The sequence below is a fragment of the Amblyomma maculatum genome, chromosome 1, assembly GCF_055883805.1.
Source record: "Amblyomma maculatum isolate TAMU_Amacu chromosome 1, ASM5588380v1, whole genome shotgun sequence".
NCBI classification, from domain to species: Eukaryota; Metazoa; Arthropoda; class Arachnida; order Ixodida; family Ixodidae; genus Amblyomma; species Amblyomma maculatum.
The window spans coordinates 260,215,964-260,233,019 of record NC_139344.1 but is presented as its reverse complement, the minus strand read 5'-3'; the positions used below and the strand labels follow the sequence as shown (position 1 = coordinate 260,233,019).

At 46.6% G+C, this 17,056-nt stretch overlaps 1 protein-coding gene across 1 annotated transcript in view; it reads right to left on the bottom strand.

The window, feature by feature from the left end:
• Positions 1–1,571, bottom strand: part of LOC146206358 (uncharacterized) — a 54,745-nt gene extending 53,174 nt beyond the window's left edge. Inside the window, exons 1-2 of the mRNA XM_084591027.1 lie at positions 1,494–1,571; positions 1,283–1,373 (exon numbers count right to left, since the gene is read on the bottom strand). Of these exons, the coding sequence (XP_084447153.1) occupies positions 1,283–1,373; positions 1,494–1,536 (134 nt within the window). The 5' untranslated portion in view covers positions 1,537–1,571. The remainder of the gene's footprint in view (positions 1–1,282; positions 1,374–1,493) is intronic.
• Positions 1,572–17,056: the final 15,485 nt, after the last annotated feature.

Below are 17,056 nucleotides of genomic sequence, written 5' to 3'. Positions count from 1 at the left end.
AAATAACTGACTTCATTATCTGACAAGAAGCCTTAAAGGTAGCAAAATGCAATCAGCCAGCCAGTTGGGAGGAACATTCTTATATTTGCCTTAAGCATATATACCTAATACGTATAATCACGAATTGATGACATGTTGCACTAGAAACAGAGTCAAACACAGTTAAACAAGCCAATACTGCCGGCGGTCACAGTACCAAAAATTTCTCTTCAAATGCTCCTGAACTACGTCTGGCCGTAATTCGAGCGACAGCCGCCTTTTATAGTTGTCTTTAACAACCTGTTTCGCGACAACGGCATATGCCAACAGTTTGTTCGAAAAAAAAGAACACAGCCGCACAAAGCTCCTAACGATCAGGTACAGAGATATGAAATTGACGCTTGACACATTCAATGAGCTGCTCCAGGCGCCTTGCCTCGTCTAAAAAAATATTCCTCTCTGCAGCACGCATATATCCGAGGCATGCAAAGAGCGAATCGCAGGACGGCACGTTCCAATAAAAGATACAAAGCTAAAAAATCCATATGAACGCAGAACACCGCAATGCAAGCACCTGGCTTACGCGCGTGTGCTCAGGCTCGATCAAAGACGCTTGACGCTTCTGCGTAGCTGATGCAGCGGATCAAAAGCTGGGAAAGCGGCTCTGACAAATGAACAGTACGGTGCCAAACACGAGCGGCCACGGATACTTGGAGCAGTACAGGCTTCACCTCTCGGCAACAATCCCACGCGCTCGCTACGAGGGATCGGGACCAAACCAACAACCTTATTCCAATTTCGTCACCTGAAAATAGCTACACACCCATCCAAATCCCCCGATTCGAAAATTGACAGAGTAATAACTCGACAGGCGCTCTCTGAGGCCAGCGACAATTGGGAGTTTGCTTGTGCGGTAACTGATGTCACTCGAGCCGCAACGGCTCATGCGACGAAGACACTAGGCAACACATCAGCGGGCGCTTTTTTTTTTTTTCTTTCTTTCTTTTCGTATTTTCTTTTTTTGTCCAAACCTCAATACCCCTTCGCAACAGTTCACGGTTTGAAATAGGAACAGTACATGCCACGTTGCAGATCTAGTACTGCAGCCACAAGCTTGAAAAAAACAACTGGAGAACACGCGACCGCGAACGGCGTCGCATCACGACGAAATGCTTCGGCACGCGACAGCTAAGCCTCGCACCTCAGACGCGCATTTTGATCGCCTGATTATTGTGGCTTAATGACACACTGCCCTGAGCACCTGAAAACATAGCGAGTATAACATGATGTACACAATACTCACCTGTCAGTAAAATCAATGCCATACTTCTGTTCTAGTTGCTTCCGGATTTTCTTTGATGAGAGAGCGCTCAGATCAGCGCCTTCCAGCATCTCTGGAAGCACATCACAAACACGCGCAAAATTAGCGCGACATTTAGGTGACCATCACTTTGAATCATCACTGATCACAAGCGCTGAAAAAAGAGCACAGAGAAACAGACATTTTTTTTTACCCGAAATCGACTTTCGAAGCTCGCTAACCGGTACCTCCGCCATCTTTTCAGTCAGAACACACGTGCTTCTAAGGTGCTGCCACCTGAGCAGCTGCTTTTGTATCCTGTTTACCAACAAAAGAAGGTCTGTAAAACAAGTATCAACAAAATTTCACACACAAAAATAAACTTTAAAATAAGACTGCACAAGTTATTTTTGAAAACAATTTGTTTATTTTGTGACTCACAAGATAAATATGGTCGTTTGGTAAGCTTTCGGTTTCGTTCTTTGATTTAAGAGCTTGACCACTCTGCGAGGCTGCCTGTACTGGCCTGTACTACTGCTGCTCCCTCCTTGTTTTATTTTTTTTTTTTATTGTTTCACAGGAAAGGAAATGTGTAGTATCTGTCACACTTGTTCTGTGGACACCTGAGCCGAGCGGTAAGGGAAGGGAGGAAGGTGGAGTGAAAGCAGGAAGAAAGAAATGGGTGCCGTCGCTGAGGGCTCTGGAGTAATTTAGTCCCCCTGGGGATCTTTAACGTGCACTGAAATCGCACAGTACACGGACGCCTCTTCATTGAAACGCAGTCACCGGCAGTCGGTATCGAACCCGGGTGCTCCGGCACAGTAGTCGGGCATCTTAACCACTGCACCACCGCTGCGCACTTTCATTTTTACTCAATTGTTGACCTCTTCAACCCCCGACACATGCCCACGAGGGGTAATTGGTTGAGGTTGGTCAGGAATGCCAAAGACAATGACTGAAGTGATTGCAGGGAAAGAAGGCAAGTTATTAGAGTGTGAGAATCGAAAATTTGAAAATTTTGAAAAGAAAAAAAAAAATGATTTCCAGTAATATACAGGAAATGGACCTCGGGCGAAAAGCTACAACGATATCTTGAGAGATGCCCGAGGCCCAGTAAAGGCCGAGAAACAAGACGTATGAAATCAAGGCGAACATATACATATATAACATGAAAATTATGAAGCACGGAAAGAGCACAAATATACAAATGAAACAGCAAATTTAAAAATAGCACAGTAAATTAACGGCCAACAATCATCTAACAGTATGCACGCAAACATGGCAAAACGAAATGAAAATAAAGTAACTATTATGATAATGTTCATGTCAAGGAACGGAAAGTACAGAAAGACAGTGCGGAATTGATGAAATACAGTTTAAAGTCCTTAATTAAGGCCGTAAAGATGTTTGGGTTCTGTATGCTGTAATGATTTAGTATGCATGGTAATGTAAAACGAAGGCTATGGTTACCGTATAACGTCCTCGTTCGAGGAACTCACTGGTTCACTGGTGTGAAAGAGTTTTACTAAGTCCAGCAATATTCTTCAAAAAATCGGTTAAGCATTGAGGTGACAATTTAAGGCAGTGAAGTAAACGATACTCAAACATGGTATGCACACAATGAATCCTATATTGCGGAAATAATATTTCCGTGTGGGCAGTGTAAATGCACCCGCCATCAGTCTAATGGCCTTTTTTTGGAGACCGAGTATGGTGTTCAGATTTGTTTTGGATGTTGCACCCCAAACGAGGTGACAGTAGTTTATGTGTGATTGAATTATACCGTGGTAATAAGAAGCTTATGCTTTGGGGAAATTCGTTCCAAAGTCTCGAGAGGAAGCCAACAGATGTAGTAAGCTTACTTGTATACATTATATGGTCAGACCGTCATATGCAAGAGTCGAATACAACACCGAGCGATTTGAACTTGTCTACAATTTCAATAATGTTATTATTTAGATGCAGAGTATTGCTTACAGTAATATCCAGGCTAAGGGGTCGAAAAAAGACGTATTTGGTGTTGTTAGAGTTAACTACCAAACCATTAACTATGGACCATTTGTGGAGAGCACAAAGAACCAGATTTGCACTATTGATTAGTTCGTTGGCAGAAAAGCCCCTAAGAAAAAAACTTGTGTCGTCAGCGTAATACAGCTTGTATGATAGGCTATGCTCGCAAGGTCGTTAGCATAGACATTAAAGAGGAACGGGCTGAGAAGGCTACCTTGTGGGACACCACATTCAATGAAAATGGAGCTAGACTTGTGATTATCGACCGAAACGACCTGCTGGCGCATGTTTAAATAAGAACGAGAGTTAGAGGGAAAGACCACGGTGACCATAGCTTCCAAGTTTACAGAGTAGTATTTCATGATTAAGAAGGTCGACAGTTGTAAAGTCGATGAAGATGCCAAGAGTCAAACTTTTAGTTGTCTATATTATTTCTGAAAGTGAAAGGACAGGAAAAAAGTAATCGAATTAGGAACGGTCACATGAGGGAATCGACAAGAACACAAAAGGCGCAACAACATTTGTAAAAAAAATTCGAGTGCATTTAGCAGTAACCGCATGAGGCGACAATCCTTGGCTATGCGTCGCGCGACGACGATGACAACGCCATTCGTTGCCGCGGGCTCGCACGGAGCCGAAATTCTGAGCCCGAGCCTGGCCCGGGCCCTACGCTGAAGGCCCGCGTCTGGCCCGGCCTAGTGCTTTTACAGAAGGCCCGATCCGACCGCTGAAGTTTATTCGCTGTTCTAACTTGTGAATGGAGTGATTAATCCATTTTAATAATAATAATAATAATAATAATAATAATAATAATAATAATAATAATAATAATAGAGAGATTTAGCTTACCGTGATCCGCCACGGTGACCCTCTACCGTGCGTGGGCGGGGCGAACCAGCTCATTGATCCCGACGCGGCAGGTTCATGTGCGGACATCTACGGACATCTTACGGACATCCAGTATGTGGCGCCATCTACCCGCGTCTAGGGGGTTTGGGCATGCGCAGTGGAACGCGCGGTGGCGGTTCACGGTAGCGGATCGCGGATCACGGTAAGCTAAAACTCTGTATTAATAGAGAGTTTTAGCTTACCGCGATCCGCGATCCGCTAGCGCAATCCGCCACCGCGTGTTCCACTGCGCATGCCCAGACCCCCCTTGCCGCCGACAGATGGCGCCACATACTGGATGTCGGCACATAGACCTGCCGCATCGGAACCAATCAGCTTGTGCGCCCCGCCCACGAGCGGTAGAGGGCCACGGTGGCGGATCGCGGATCACGGTATGCTAAATCTCTCTAATAATTGGTTATAGGAACAGAAAGGCGCAATACCTGTCACACTTTTGCCGTGGACACGTGAACCGCGCCATAAGAGAAGGGCGCTAGGGAGATGAAAGTGAAAGTGGAAAGAGAGAAAAAGGAGCCGTAGGGGAGGGCTACGCAGTAATTTCGACCCCCTGGAGAGCTTTAACGTGAGCTGACACTGCACAGCACACGGACGCCTCTACGTTTCGCCTCCTCGAAATGCACAGCTGCTGGCGGTCGGGTTCGAACCTAGGTACATCCGCCAAAGTAATCGGACGTCTTTACCACTGCGCCACCGCGGCTAGCAAGATCAGCAAGTTTTCTGTACACAGCTTCCTTGTTTCTCTAAAAGCGCGCCGGCTCTACCTATAGTGATTGTTGGATTGGAAAACATTTATTCACCGGCAGAAAGTGGTCCAAGGTGAGTTCTTGGTTGCGCTAGATGGCCGTCAGCCCGTGGCTAACCGCGACCTCGTTGGCCCGCTCCACTGCCCGGAGTTGGATCTCCGGGTCGGAGCTGAGCAGCACGGCCTCCCACTGCTCGGAAGTTAGGAGCTGAATTAGGTCCGAGAGATCCTCCGGACAGTTGAACAGGACGTGGTCTAGTGTGGCTCTGTCGCCGCACTTGTTACACTGGGGCACGGCCGGTCTCGAGGGAGAGAGCGCGCGAGAGAAACGCGCTCTCCCTCGAGACCGGCCGGGACTGGGGGAGTATTGCCCGGGGTACATGAGCGAAAGTACCGTCGGGTTGGGGTGGGAATGGGTTTGCAAGCGACGCCATGTGGTCTCCTGGGTCTTCGTGAGCGATTTATGCGGTGGAGGGAAGATGCGTCTTTCGAGGCGAAAGTGGTGTGTTATGTCGTGAAGCGAGGTCAGGCCATCTTTTGAGAAACTCGGGTCAGAGAAGCCCACTGCCCGGCCGCGAAACCTCGGGCGTAATCGTGGGCTGCCTCGTTCCCCGGGTTGCCCGAGTGGGCCGGAACCCATAACAACTCGATCTCCCTTGGGGGGGGGGGGGGGGGTTGTGGTGGGTGCTTGTGAGGATTTGGAGGGAGGTGGGGAAGACGCGGCCCCTCGCAAAGTTGCGTATGGCTGCTTTGGAATCGCTGAAAATAATGTCAGTTGAGGTGTTGGCTATAGCTAATGCAATGGCCGCTTCCTCCGCCGTCTCGGAGGAGGTGGTGTATATCGTGGCGGCTGTTAGGGGCGAACCGGTCCCGGTCACTGCGCCTATCGCGTGCGCTTTGTGCGTTTTTTGCGCGCGAAAACGCGTCGCACGCCCGACGCCCGCGCCGGCGTCGACGATTTCACTCCCGCATGGTCAGCAGCCGAGCGGCTTTTTTTTTTTTTGCCGCCCAGTTGCGCGACGCACGCGCCCCCATCCGGCCGTGCGTCGAGGTCGCGCACATCTTGTTTTCCCTGTCGCCGCGAGCTTCAATTTGTGGTTTCCTCTCTTTCTTCTGGGTCAGGTGTGTCAAGAAAACAGGCACAGGCATCACTTCCAACAGCTATGGATCTAAATGCAGAAGTCATAGCACGCTGCCGTCGACGCCGGCGAATCGCCCGGAAAAACGCTCCATGCGGGTCACGCTATATTCCGCCGGGTCCACGTAAGCGGCCGCGGGGTAGTCCTTGTATTTGGCGTGTAAGGCGCGGGCTCTCGCCTTGCGTCTTCCCTCGTGGTGCGTAGGGTGCATGTTCTTAGGTAGGGGTTTAACAGTGAGCATTCTGTGTACTTCGGGGAAGAGTTGTTTCGAGTCCTCGGTTAGGGGTTGGGCGTTGATCTTTATACGGTGCAAGATGGCCCTACCTGTCTTGGATCGCGTGAGACGTGCGTATTGGGAAGTGAGGTGTGCTTCGCACAGTTCGGGTAGGGTGTTGTGTATGCCAAGGGCTAGCAATCTGTCTGTAGGCGTGTTGTGCGCAAGACTGAGCGCTGTCTTGTAACCTTGACTGATGAGGCACTCTATCTTGATCTTTTCCGCTTGATAGAGGTGCAGGTACGGCAGAGTGTACACGAACCTACTGAGGACGAATGCCTGGATCAGTCGGCAGAGGTCGTTCTCCCTCATGCCCGCGTCTCTTGTTGGCTATTCGTCGTATGAGCTGGGTGGTTTGATTGACCGTGGCGGTCAGTTTTCATATCGTTTCGGTATTCCTGCGGTTGCCCTGAATGAGAATCCCGAGAATTCTAATTGTTGATACTTCTTTGATTGTCCTCCGACAGTTATGTGTAGCGGAGGCGGGGGTGCCTGGCCTCTGTGGCTGCCTCTCGGACTGTCTCTAAGCACAAGCAATTCTGATTAGGGATGCGAGCATTCGAGCCCCGCGCCAGAGGACTCGATTACGTTGACGGCCTCCTGCAGCGTCTCCTCTATTTGGCCATCATTGCCGGTGAAGATCCACAGAGTGATGTCGTCCGCGTATAAGCTGTGTTGTAGAACCTCGATTGCGGCCACTTTCGGGGTTGGCGTGACTAGGGAGAGGTTCAATAGGAAGGGCGAGAGGACCGAGCCTTGCGGCGTGCATCTGGAAGATTTATTATGTGGCCGACTACTTGGTGAGCTCGTTTCGCTCATGGTGTGGCTTTTTGCGGTGCTGCAACTGCATTCTGGGCTGAGCACTCATCATCGTCATCATCATCATCCTGACTATACCACTGCAGGGCGAAGGTCTCTCCCATGTTTATCCAATTAACCCGGTTCTGTGCTAGCTGCATCCACTTGACCCCTGCGAACTTCTTAACCTCATCCGCCCACCTAACTTTCTGCCGCCCCCTGCTACGCTTTCCTTCCCTTGGAATCCAGTTTATTACCCTAAGCGACCATTGGTTATCCTCTCTTCGCACTACATGTCCTGCCCATGCCCATTTCTTCGTCTTAAGTTCCGATAGAATGTCGGTAACTTGAGTTATTTCTCTGACCCACTCTGCACGCTTCCTATCTCTTAATGCTACCCCTACCATTTTTCGCTCCATAGCCCTCTGCGCTGTCCTCAACATAAGTAGAACCACCGTGAGTAGAACCCTCTTGGTTAGCCTCCACGCTTTAGCCCCATAGGTGAGTACAGTCTGAGCAATCACGAGGCAACTTTAGCATCGCGGATGCTTTGACTATAGGTGTTATGCCCCCGTTTCCTATGTCGGAACCAGGAACAAGCCTCAACAGATCGAGACGCGAGAGGCGACAGCATGGCGTGAATCTCGAAACGGGTAATGAAACGCCTCTGTTGCCCTAGGTATAGGGCTTCCGAGCGCCCGAGTTCAGCCTGCGGGCAGGGCCGGGTACGGGCTTTGGGGCCGGCCCGAACCCTTGCACTCCTCTATGGTGCACACCGCACGAACCGACGGGACCCGGCGACAGAGACGTGGCTTTTTCAGCTTCGCTGAGTTACTGCCGCCTCATCGTTCGTTCAAGGGGAGTGCAGTTACTCTAGTATCCCGTTTCTATCTGTAAACAGCATGAAGTACAATAAAACGCTGTGTAAAATTCTTGTAATGTACAGCGTTTCTCGGGAACACGGCGCAGTGGTGTAGTGGTACGCTAGTACACTGCCATGCAGACTGGCAGTGCACGAAGTGACTTTCTTCTTCTCCTTTAAAAAATTAACAATATCTTGCCACACTAGCCTTTCCTTTCCTTTACTACCTAAGCCTTTACTGAACTGTCTCGATGTTTACCGCGCTTGCGGCGGTCAGCAGCCGTATTTCATTATGTTTGTGCGCGCGTTGTGGCTCTGCTGCTTGAGCTGCAAAAATTATGTTTATTTCATTTTAAATACGATCTCCTTTGAGGGGTATGCTTCGGAAAAAGCTGTTCATGTTTCTACGAGAGCTGTGAGCAAAAGAACCAAGGGCATACAACGATATTTTTGTTCGACTTGCTTGCTTTTAACGATACTTTTACGAAAACCACTGCTTCTAAAAGAAAACCGCTTCTGCAGCGTTTAGCTGAAGTATCAGTCTAGGTACTAAATGTCGAGTTTTTCAGCTGTAAAGAATAGTTAATTATAACTAGTGACCTAAAAAGTGACAAATTGGGAAAATTGCGCGTTAATAGCTGCTAGTCAAATTCACAGAACTCAAACAAATTTAGCTGGATTCTAGACAGTGTCCTTTTTTTTTTTTTTAACCTCGAAAGTCTTACTGAGCTACACCATGCACGTACTTGTTCAGTTTTTATTGTTCAAAGCTGGTCGTAACCTAGAAACTGTTTTTTTTTTTAAATGACTTCTTGAAGCAAGTAAACGTCATATATAAAGCCAACTACTTTGAAAATGTTCTCGACTCTAAATGTGGCAAAATCAAGCTATGGCAAACAGAACAGTAATACGGCGCAATTCAATTGTGCCTTTTTTGTGTACCCAAACCTCCATAAAATACACCCAGCGCGAGAGATCACTGTTATATTTCAGGCTGGTTTTTTCAAGCTCAGTTATACCCGTGTACTGGACGCCAAGAAGACGCCTCAGGCACGCTCATTGGCCACAACTTGCCCCATCCTTGCTATTAGCGCGCGCAGCGGGCGTCCGGTAAACAGATGAAGTCTCTGCATTCAACTTCCCGTGCGATTCCTGCGTGGAGTCAACTGGTTTGTATTTAACTGTTTTCTGATAGTTTTCTGCTGGTTTTACTGGTTCCAGCAGAGCATGCTTACTGGCTTTCTACTGCTCTAAGGACCAGGTACCCTGCTGGTTTTCTGCTGCTTGCACTCGTTCCAGAGAAGCACTAACTGGCCCTTGCATTGGAATCTAATGGTCCTAGAATGGTTCCAGAGGACATTTTGCTGTTCAATTTAGAGAGCCAATTTTTCATCGTTGGTGCTATAATAATGTACTCCAACTATCAGAAAGTTTCAGCTGAGTATATTGGACTGTGTCTGCTATAAATTCAATAAATAGGAAAAGAGATATATAATGTTTATTAATAATCATTCTAAAACCCGTGGGATATCCTTAAAAGAGCCGAACACTGATAAAATATTTCGTGGATTCATGGTGGTTAAGAAAAGGTCATGCCTTATCGCAATTCCGGAAAAAGTTACGTTTCTGGCCACAATTTATTTATTTATTTATTTATTTATTTATTTATTTATTTATTTATTTATTTATTTATTTATTTATTACATGTTCCTGCAGCGCCTGAAGGCATTATTGCAGGGGGGGAGATGACAAGTAATCTTGCTGACATTGCAGGTCAGCACAATATAAGCAAACATGGCCGTCCGATACAGGTTCGCGGCGGCAAATTCACTTGGTGCTGGGCTTTGATTTCTAGCTTGTAGTGTGGAAATCTCAGTGCATTGTTGAAGGCCAGCTGATTATAGCGGCCAATCTTTTGCCCGATCTGTCTGAATGACCACAATTCGCAAAGTGTCGTCCTGTGCATATATTTGCTTAGAGACGCTCGAATCGCAGGGTGAGGGCCTTATACCGCTTCTCAATATAATATGCCTCTTCGGACAGGCCAGCGCGTATGAAAGGCAAACGCCATATGCCTTGCCGGATTTTCTGAATGGTGCGAAACTCTTTGAGCAGCATTTATTCAGTGCTGCAAGCAATTCCTTTTGAGGTTTTCGGCTAACTGACACCGCACGTTTACTTTCGTCTTTTCTGAACAGCTTGAGTGGTGCAATGCAGCATTTTTCTAGAGTCAGCGACAGTTACCTCATCTGGACAGCATGAAACAGTGGCATGAGAAACGACAAACTGGCTGCGCTTGATGTAAGTCGCCTTGGCGCCTACAATTCCGAAACCAAGTTTTGAAGCGTTCTGAAGGGGTTAAACCGCGTCGCCATTGAACTACACGACATTGTGTGCAGCAAGAACCTTTCATAATGCTTCTTTATATATATATATATATATATATATAAGCTAGACCTATTCGTGGTGCATTAAAATAAGGTAAACGGCTGAACGGCTGCTTACAGAGAGGAACTTGCGCAGGAGTCTTTTTGAGCTAGTATACATGGACTAACCTGCAATTGCAGATTGATTCGCAGTGTGTTCGATGACAGAAAGTTGCTTATTGCATGATGGCGGTGAACTTGGGAAGAACAGACAGCATGTAAGAACACGGAATGGGTAGTTTTAACTTCCTTTTGCACGTTCCAGACAAACGATGACTAAAGGAAAGTAGGCGGCGGAGAGAGAGAAAGAGAGAAGGGGGGGGGGGGGGGTGTACGAAAGTCGAGAAAGCAGGCAAAGGTGCAAATATAAATCCTGAATATATGCAATAGTGATGCGCAATCTTTCCCCATTTGACCGACTCATCCTCTACTTATACGGCTCAGTGCAGCGAGCACCATCGCTTAGACATATACGGCCATGCTGAGTGAGAGACTCGGCCATTCAAGCGCTCTAGAAACGTTACTCGCATGACTCAGTTGTCGAGGGTCATGAGTTGCCGCTGGAGATGTTGTATATAATATATTAGGATATAAGACAAATGTCATCGCGCCTACAAAATGACAGCAAAAATTACAAAAATTCTAAACACTTTCCATTTTCACCCATAAAGAAGCTCAGCAAGCTCGTGTTTGGCGCATGATGGCCTTAGTTGCCTGTGTGCCAAAAAACCCAGCACAAGGCAGCAAAATGACAGCGTGGGATCAATATGCTACCTTGAATTAGGGATTACAAGGTAAGTTGACGATTGCCAAGAAACGTCGCGAGTGAAATGGTTGGGACAAATGACTGTGGTCATTCTTTTGCGGATGGTGTTTTTTAAGGCGAAATCCTTTTTTGCCTCATGCACGCCGTGACGAGAAAGTATGATGAGAAACTGAAAGCAAACCTGTCGCCTCCACACGTAATTGAACCAATATATCCTTCCGATCCCCAGCTTAGCGTGCAAACTCCACGCCAAGTTCGTCAGAATCCATGGCAACGTAGGGCCGCCGCTGTGTTCACCGGAGGATATGAGAGGAGGTGTGCTCGTGGATCTTCAGTCACTCTTCCTGAACGTGACAGCTAGCGGACGCGCGATCTTTTCTAAGCGAACTACTTCGTCACCAAACACTATAAACGGGTTCGTATCGCAGGCAGAAAGCGTCGGAAGCGTGACGAAAAACGACAGGTGAGTTGTACTCAACGGTCTCCTCAATCTCTGACAACGAAGAGGGAGAGGCTCAAAGGCTTTCGTTTTTCTGCGCTATCAAACGGAGCTCGCGTAGCACACGTAACACTGTTCCGGGATGGGGCTAGACCCGCATTGAGGGGCAAATGCTTCAATGAGAGCAAAGAAGCTTTCGCTGCAAATGAACGACGCTTGTTTGCATGCGCTACCAACGGTGCTTCAGCATAAGGCTGTTATATTAATGACATAAGCAGGATTTAAATATCGTGATAATACTGCTTGAAAGGCACGAAAAAAGTCTACAGAAAATATGGCTCAAATAATGCACCCATCGTTCCCTATTCGCGCAGTTCTGCACCGCATATGAGATAGAACTGTGTCAATTCATTAGCTTGTGTATTTATCTGCATGGTTAAGTTATTTTTCATTATGTAATTAGCTATATGTACTGCGTGGCTCTTTTAGGTGCCGTCTGGCTGATAACGGCGCAAGATTAAGAAAAATGTTTTGGCGGGTTTGTCTCCGAGTCAAGAATTCCGGCTTGCTTTATTTCATTTATTTTTCTACTCCCATGCTTTATTTTAGTAATAGGCGCAACCTACGTTTCGAATAAAATTTTTCATTAGTAATTTGGTTTGGGAGCTAAGAATGTGCAGGATCTCATTGCGTCGTATCATTGATGCGGCTTCAATCATTGCAACTTTGCCTCAACATTTCGTACAAGTAAATCAACTCAACTTGGGTCTATCGTCTAAAACCTTTCGGAATTGGTGCGCGACCATTACCATTTTTGACAAACTCTATTCCATGAATTAAATAGAGTATAAACTTTGCCGAAATAATTTTTATTGAATTTGAAACTCGTGCACCTTAAGTTGATGATTTAATTAGAAGCGCAATATTAATACGGTTTCACCAACGGAGCTAGTACATGTTTCGAAATGTTTTGGATAGCGCCATCCAGCCAGGAAAATTATATTACTCAAATATATTTTGAAGGAGCAGGAATTTGATGGTGCTATAGAAATAATTAAACGTAGCAAAATGAAAATTTGCTCTCTAACAAAACCGAAGCGGTGCGCGAAGTGCCTGATTGTTTTCTTTTCTAGGTACACTAGGTTAGAGCCCGATCGCAAACTTTAAAATCGTTCAAACGATTCAAATTAATTTGTTTTTGTCAAAAAGTTGTCAGTAAAGTATTACTGTGCGCGATGCAAAAGAGCGCGAAAATGTTCAGACAAGGGCAAAAAAAAAAAAAAGAAAAAAAAAAAACTTCAACGCTTCTGAACCGAATGCCGAACGATGGCTCTGTTTACGTAAGATATAATTCTGGTTTCCATGCTTATTTCATTGACTTCTTTCTATTACGATTAAGGACGTTGCCATTGTGTGTGAAACAGTATCGGTTTCTAAGTTTATTAGTAAAATTGTGAATTAGTGAGGAGGAAAGGAAAGGCGCAGTATCATCACACTCCTGAATGGACGCCTGGCCGCGCCGTAACGAAAGCGAGGAAAAAGAGAATGGAAGAAGAAAGAAAGAGCTGTCATAGTTGACGGCTGCGGAACAATTTCGGCCACATGGGGATCTTTAACCTGAATGACAGCAAGTCGTCTGCACCCGCGTTCGAACTAGACCGCTGCGGCTGCGATTCGGTGGGAAAACGCAAAGAAGTCCGTGTGCTGTACGATGGAATTGTGCACGTTAAAGATCCCCAGGTGGTCGAAAATATTCAATAGGCCTCCACTACGACACCTTTCCTTACGCTCCCGCCTTCCTCCCTTCCCTTACGCACTGTACAGGTGTCCACCCTGAAGTGTGACAGATGCTGCGTCTTTCCTTATGCGATGGATTCGTGTCATGGAGACCGCAGTTTAAAATTCACGGAGTAACGTGACTTTGACGCAAGTAGACAGTAGAGCTAACGCTCTAATAGCGTACAGTTACATATATGGCACGTTTAATGTGTTTCCATCGTTGGCGATACGTCGCTTTTGACCCTTGCAAGGTGGCAGACCCTGGCTTCATTGTTAACTTCACTTCTACTCCAGAGTTCAGTTCAGTCGTTCAGTCGTGTCCGACTCTTCGTGACCCTACTGACCATGTCACGCCACGCTTTCCGGTCTCTCACTATCTTCCTAACATCACATAACTTCATCTGCAGTGCCTCGAGGATGCCATCTAACCATCGCGTTCGCTGCCTACCCCTTCTCCGGCGACCCTCAACCTTTCCCAACATCAAATCTTTCTCCAGCGACTCCTCTCTTCTCATCAGATAACCAAAGTAGCTGAGCTTTAACTTTAGAATTTGACCCTCCAGTGAGCAGTCAGGGTTTATGGTCGACAATATTGACTGATTTGATCTTCTGGCAGTCCAAGGAACTCTCAAGAGTCTTCGCCAGCACCACAATTCAAACGCGTCGATTCTTCGGCGGTCAGCCTTTTTAACAGTCCAACTCTCGCATCCATACATCACAACTGGAAAGACCATAGCCCGAGTTATACGGATCTTGGTTGGCAGACTAATGTCTCTGCTCTTTACTAGGCGGTCAAGGCTAACCATTGCTCTCTTTCCCAGAAGCAGGCGTCTCCTAATTTCATGGCTGCAGTCTCCTTCCGAGGTAATCTTGGAGCCCAAGAAAAGAAAATCTGTCACAGCTTCCACTTCTTGTCCCTTGATGCTCCAGGACTTGATAGGGCAAGACGCCATAATCTTTGTCTTTTTAATGTTCAGTTTAAGCCCAAACTTCTCACTCTCTTCTTGTACGCGCATCACAAGTCTCTTGAGTTCCGCTTCACTTTCTTCCATTAAAGTGGTATCATCCGCATATCTAAGGTTGTTGATACGTTTTCCAGCAATCTTCACTCCAGCTGAAGACTCGTCCAGACCGGCTTTCCTCATGATGCACTCTGCATATAGGTTAAATAGGCAGGGCGACGGTATGCAGCCTTGCCTCACCCCTTTCTCAATCGGAAACCAATCAGTAAGACCATGCCCAGTTCTGACTGTGGCCTCTTGCCCTTCATACAGGTTCCTGAGGAGACAGATGAGGTGAATTGGAACTCCCATCTCTTGGAGAGCTTGCCACAGTCTGCTGTGGTCTACGCAGTCAAACGCTTTCGCATAATCAATAAAGCAGAAGTAGATGGGTTTCTGGAACTCTTTGCTTTTTCCATGATCCAGCGAAGGTTGGCAACTTGGTCTCTAGTTCCTCTGCCCTTGCGAAACCCAGCTTGCACGTCCGGAAGCTGCCGATCCACATACTGCTGCAGCCTACCTTGGAGGATTTTCAACATCACCTTGCTAGCATGCGAAATAAGCGCGATTGTGCGGTAGTTGGAACAATCTTTGGCACTGCCTTTCTTTGGAATGGGTATGTAAACTGACCTCCTCCAATCCTGTGGCCACTGCAGGGTTGTCCAAATCTTCTGACATAATGTATGCAGAATGTTAACAGCGTCATGGTTGAGGTTTTGAAGCAACTCAGCTGGAATGCCATCAATTCCGCTAGCTTTGTTCTTAGCAAGGCTGGCTAAGGCCCATTCAACTTCACTCTTCAGGATGCCCGGCTCAAGATCAGTGATCACAACCGTCTTAAGTTGGGTTTGCACATTCGGGTCCTTCTTGTACAGTTCTTCTGTCTATTCCTGCCACCTCTTTTTTATCTCTGCGGCTTCAGTGAGGTCCTTGCCTTGTTTGTCCTTTATCACGCCCAGCTTAGCACAGAAGCTTCCTTTGATATCTTTGATTGTCTTATACAGAGCTCTTGTGTTCCTTAATTGGCTGTTGTCCTCAACTGCTTGGCACTGTATGTTCAGGAAGGCATTCTTATCTCTCCTTGCTATTTTCTGAAAATCCGCATTGAGAACCTTGTATCTTTCTCTTTCCCCCATAACTTTTGCCATCCTCCTTTCCTCAGCTATTTGCAAAGCCTCTTCAGATAACCAGATTGCTTTCTTGCACTTCTTTTGCTTTGGAACTACCTTAGTAGCAACTTCTTGTATTATATCGCGAACATCAGTCCACATCTCTTCGGGCTCTTTGTCTTCTAGATCTAATTCTTGAAATCGATTCCTCACTTCCACAGCATATTCTAATGGAACTTGATCCAGATTATACCTGAAAGGCCTTCTAGTTTTCTGCGTTTTCCTCAATCGAAGTTTAATCTTGGCAACAAGAAGCTGATGATCGGTGCCACAATCGGCCCCAGGCCTTGTTTTTACTGCTTGTATAGCGCTTCTCCATCTCTGCCGGCAAATAATATAATCGATCTGATTCCTGTACAGACCGTCCGGTGAAGTCCATGTGTACAGGCGCCTCTTGTGCTGTTGAAAATGAGTATTCGCTATGGTCAGGTTGTTTTCTTGACAAAACTCTACTAACCTCTCCCCAGCTTCATTTGGCTCACCAAGACCGAACTTGCCTGTAATTCCGGATATTTCTTCACTCCCTACCTTAGCATTCCAGTCTCCTATGAGAAAAACGACGTCTGATGATGGGGTGCGGTCTAAAAGGCATTGTAGGTCCGCATAAAATCTCTCAACGTCAGCTTCTTCAGCAGTAGTGGTCGGTGCATAGACTTGGATAACTGTTATGTTGAAAGGGTGACCTTGGATCCGAAGTGAAATCATTCGGTCGTTTTTGGGGTTGTACCCTAGCACTGCTTTGCCCATTCTTCTGTTTACTATGAGAGCGACCCCATTCCTTCTCTTGGATTCGTGCCCACAATAAAAGACATAATGGTCGCCGGAGTTAAATTCTCCCATCCCGGTCCACTTGAGCTCGCTGATACCCAAGATATCAATGTTCAATCTGTCCATTTCTCGCTTGACGATATCCAGTTTACCTTGCGTCATAGATCTTACATTCCATGTTGCTATGTGATACATCTCCTTGCAACATCGGACTTTCCGGTCGCTTCCCGACACATCCACAACTGAGCGTCCTTTTGGCTTTAGCCCAGCCGTTTCATTCGTCCTGAAGCTACTAGGAATCGCCCTTTGTTCATCCCCAGTAACATGTGGGACGCCTTCCAACCTGGGGGGCTCATCTTCCGGCGCCATATCATTAATGGTATTGTGACTGGCCATAGGGTTTTCTTGGCAGGAAATACTGGAGTGGGTTGCCATTACCTTCTCCAGTGAAGTTCTATACAAGATTATTGGGTAAACCACGTGATCACGTATCTCGTGAAAATTTTCTTTAGTGCATTGTATTCTTCTTTCTTTAAGGAGCGCTCGGCATGATATAATTTTCGCCCTCTCCAGTACCATTTTAAATAAAAAACAATGCTGCTTTCATTCATTCATAAATCTTTATTCACAAGAGCGCAGTGCTTAAGGCGGGGGTCCCACGGTGGCCATCTTGGAATTAGTTCAAATTCTGCCAC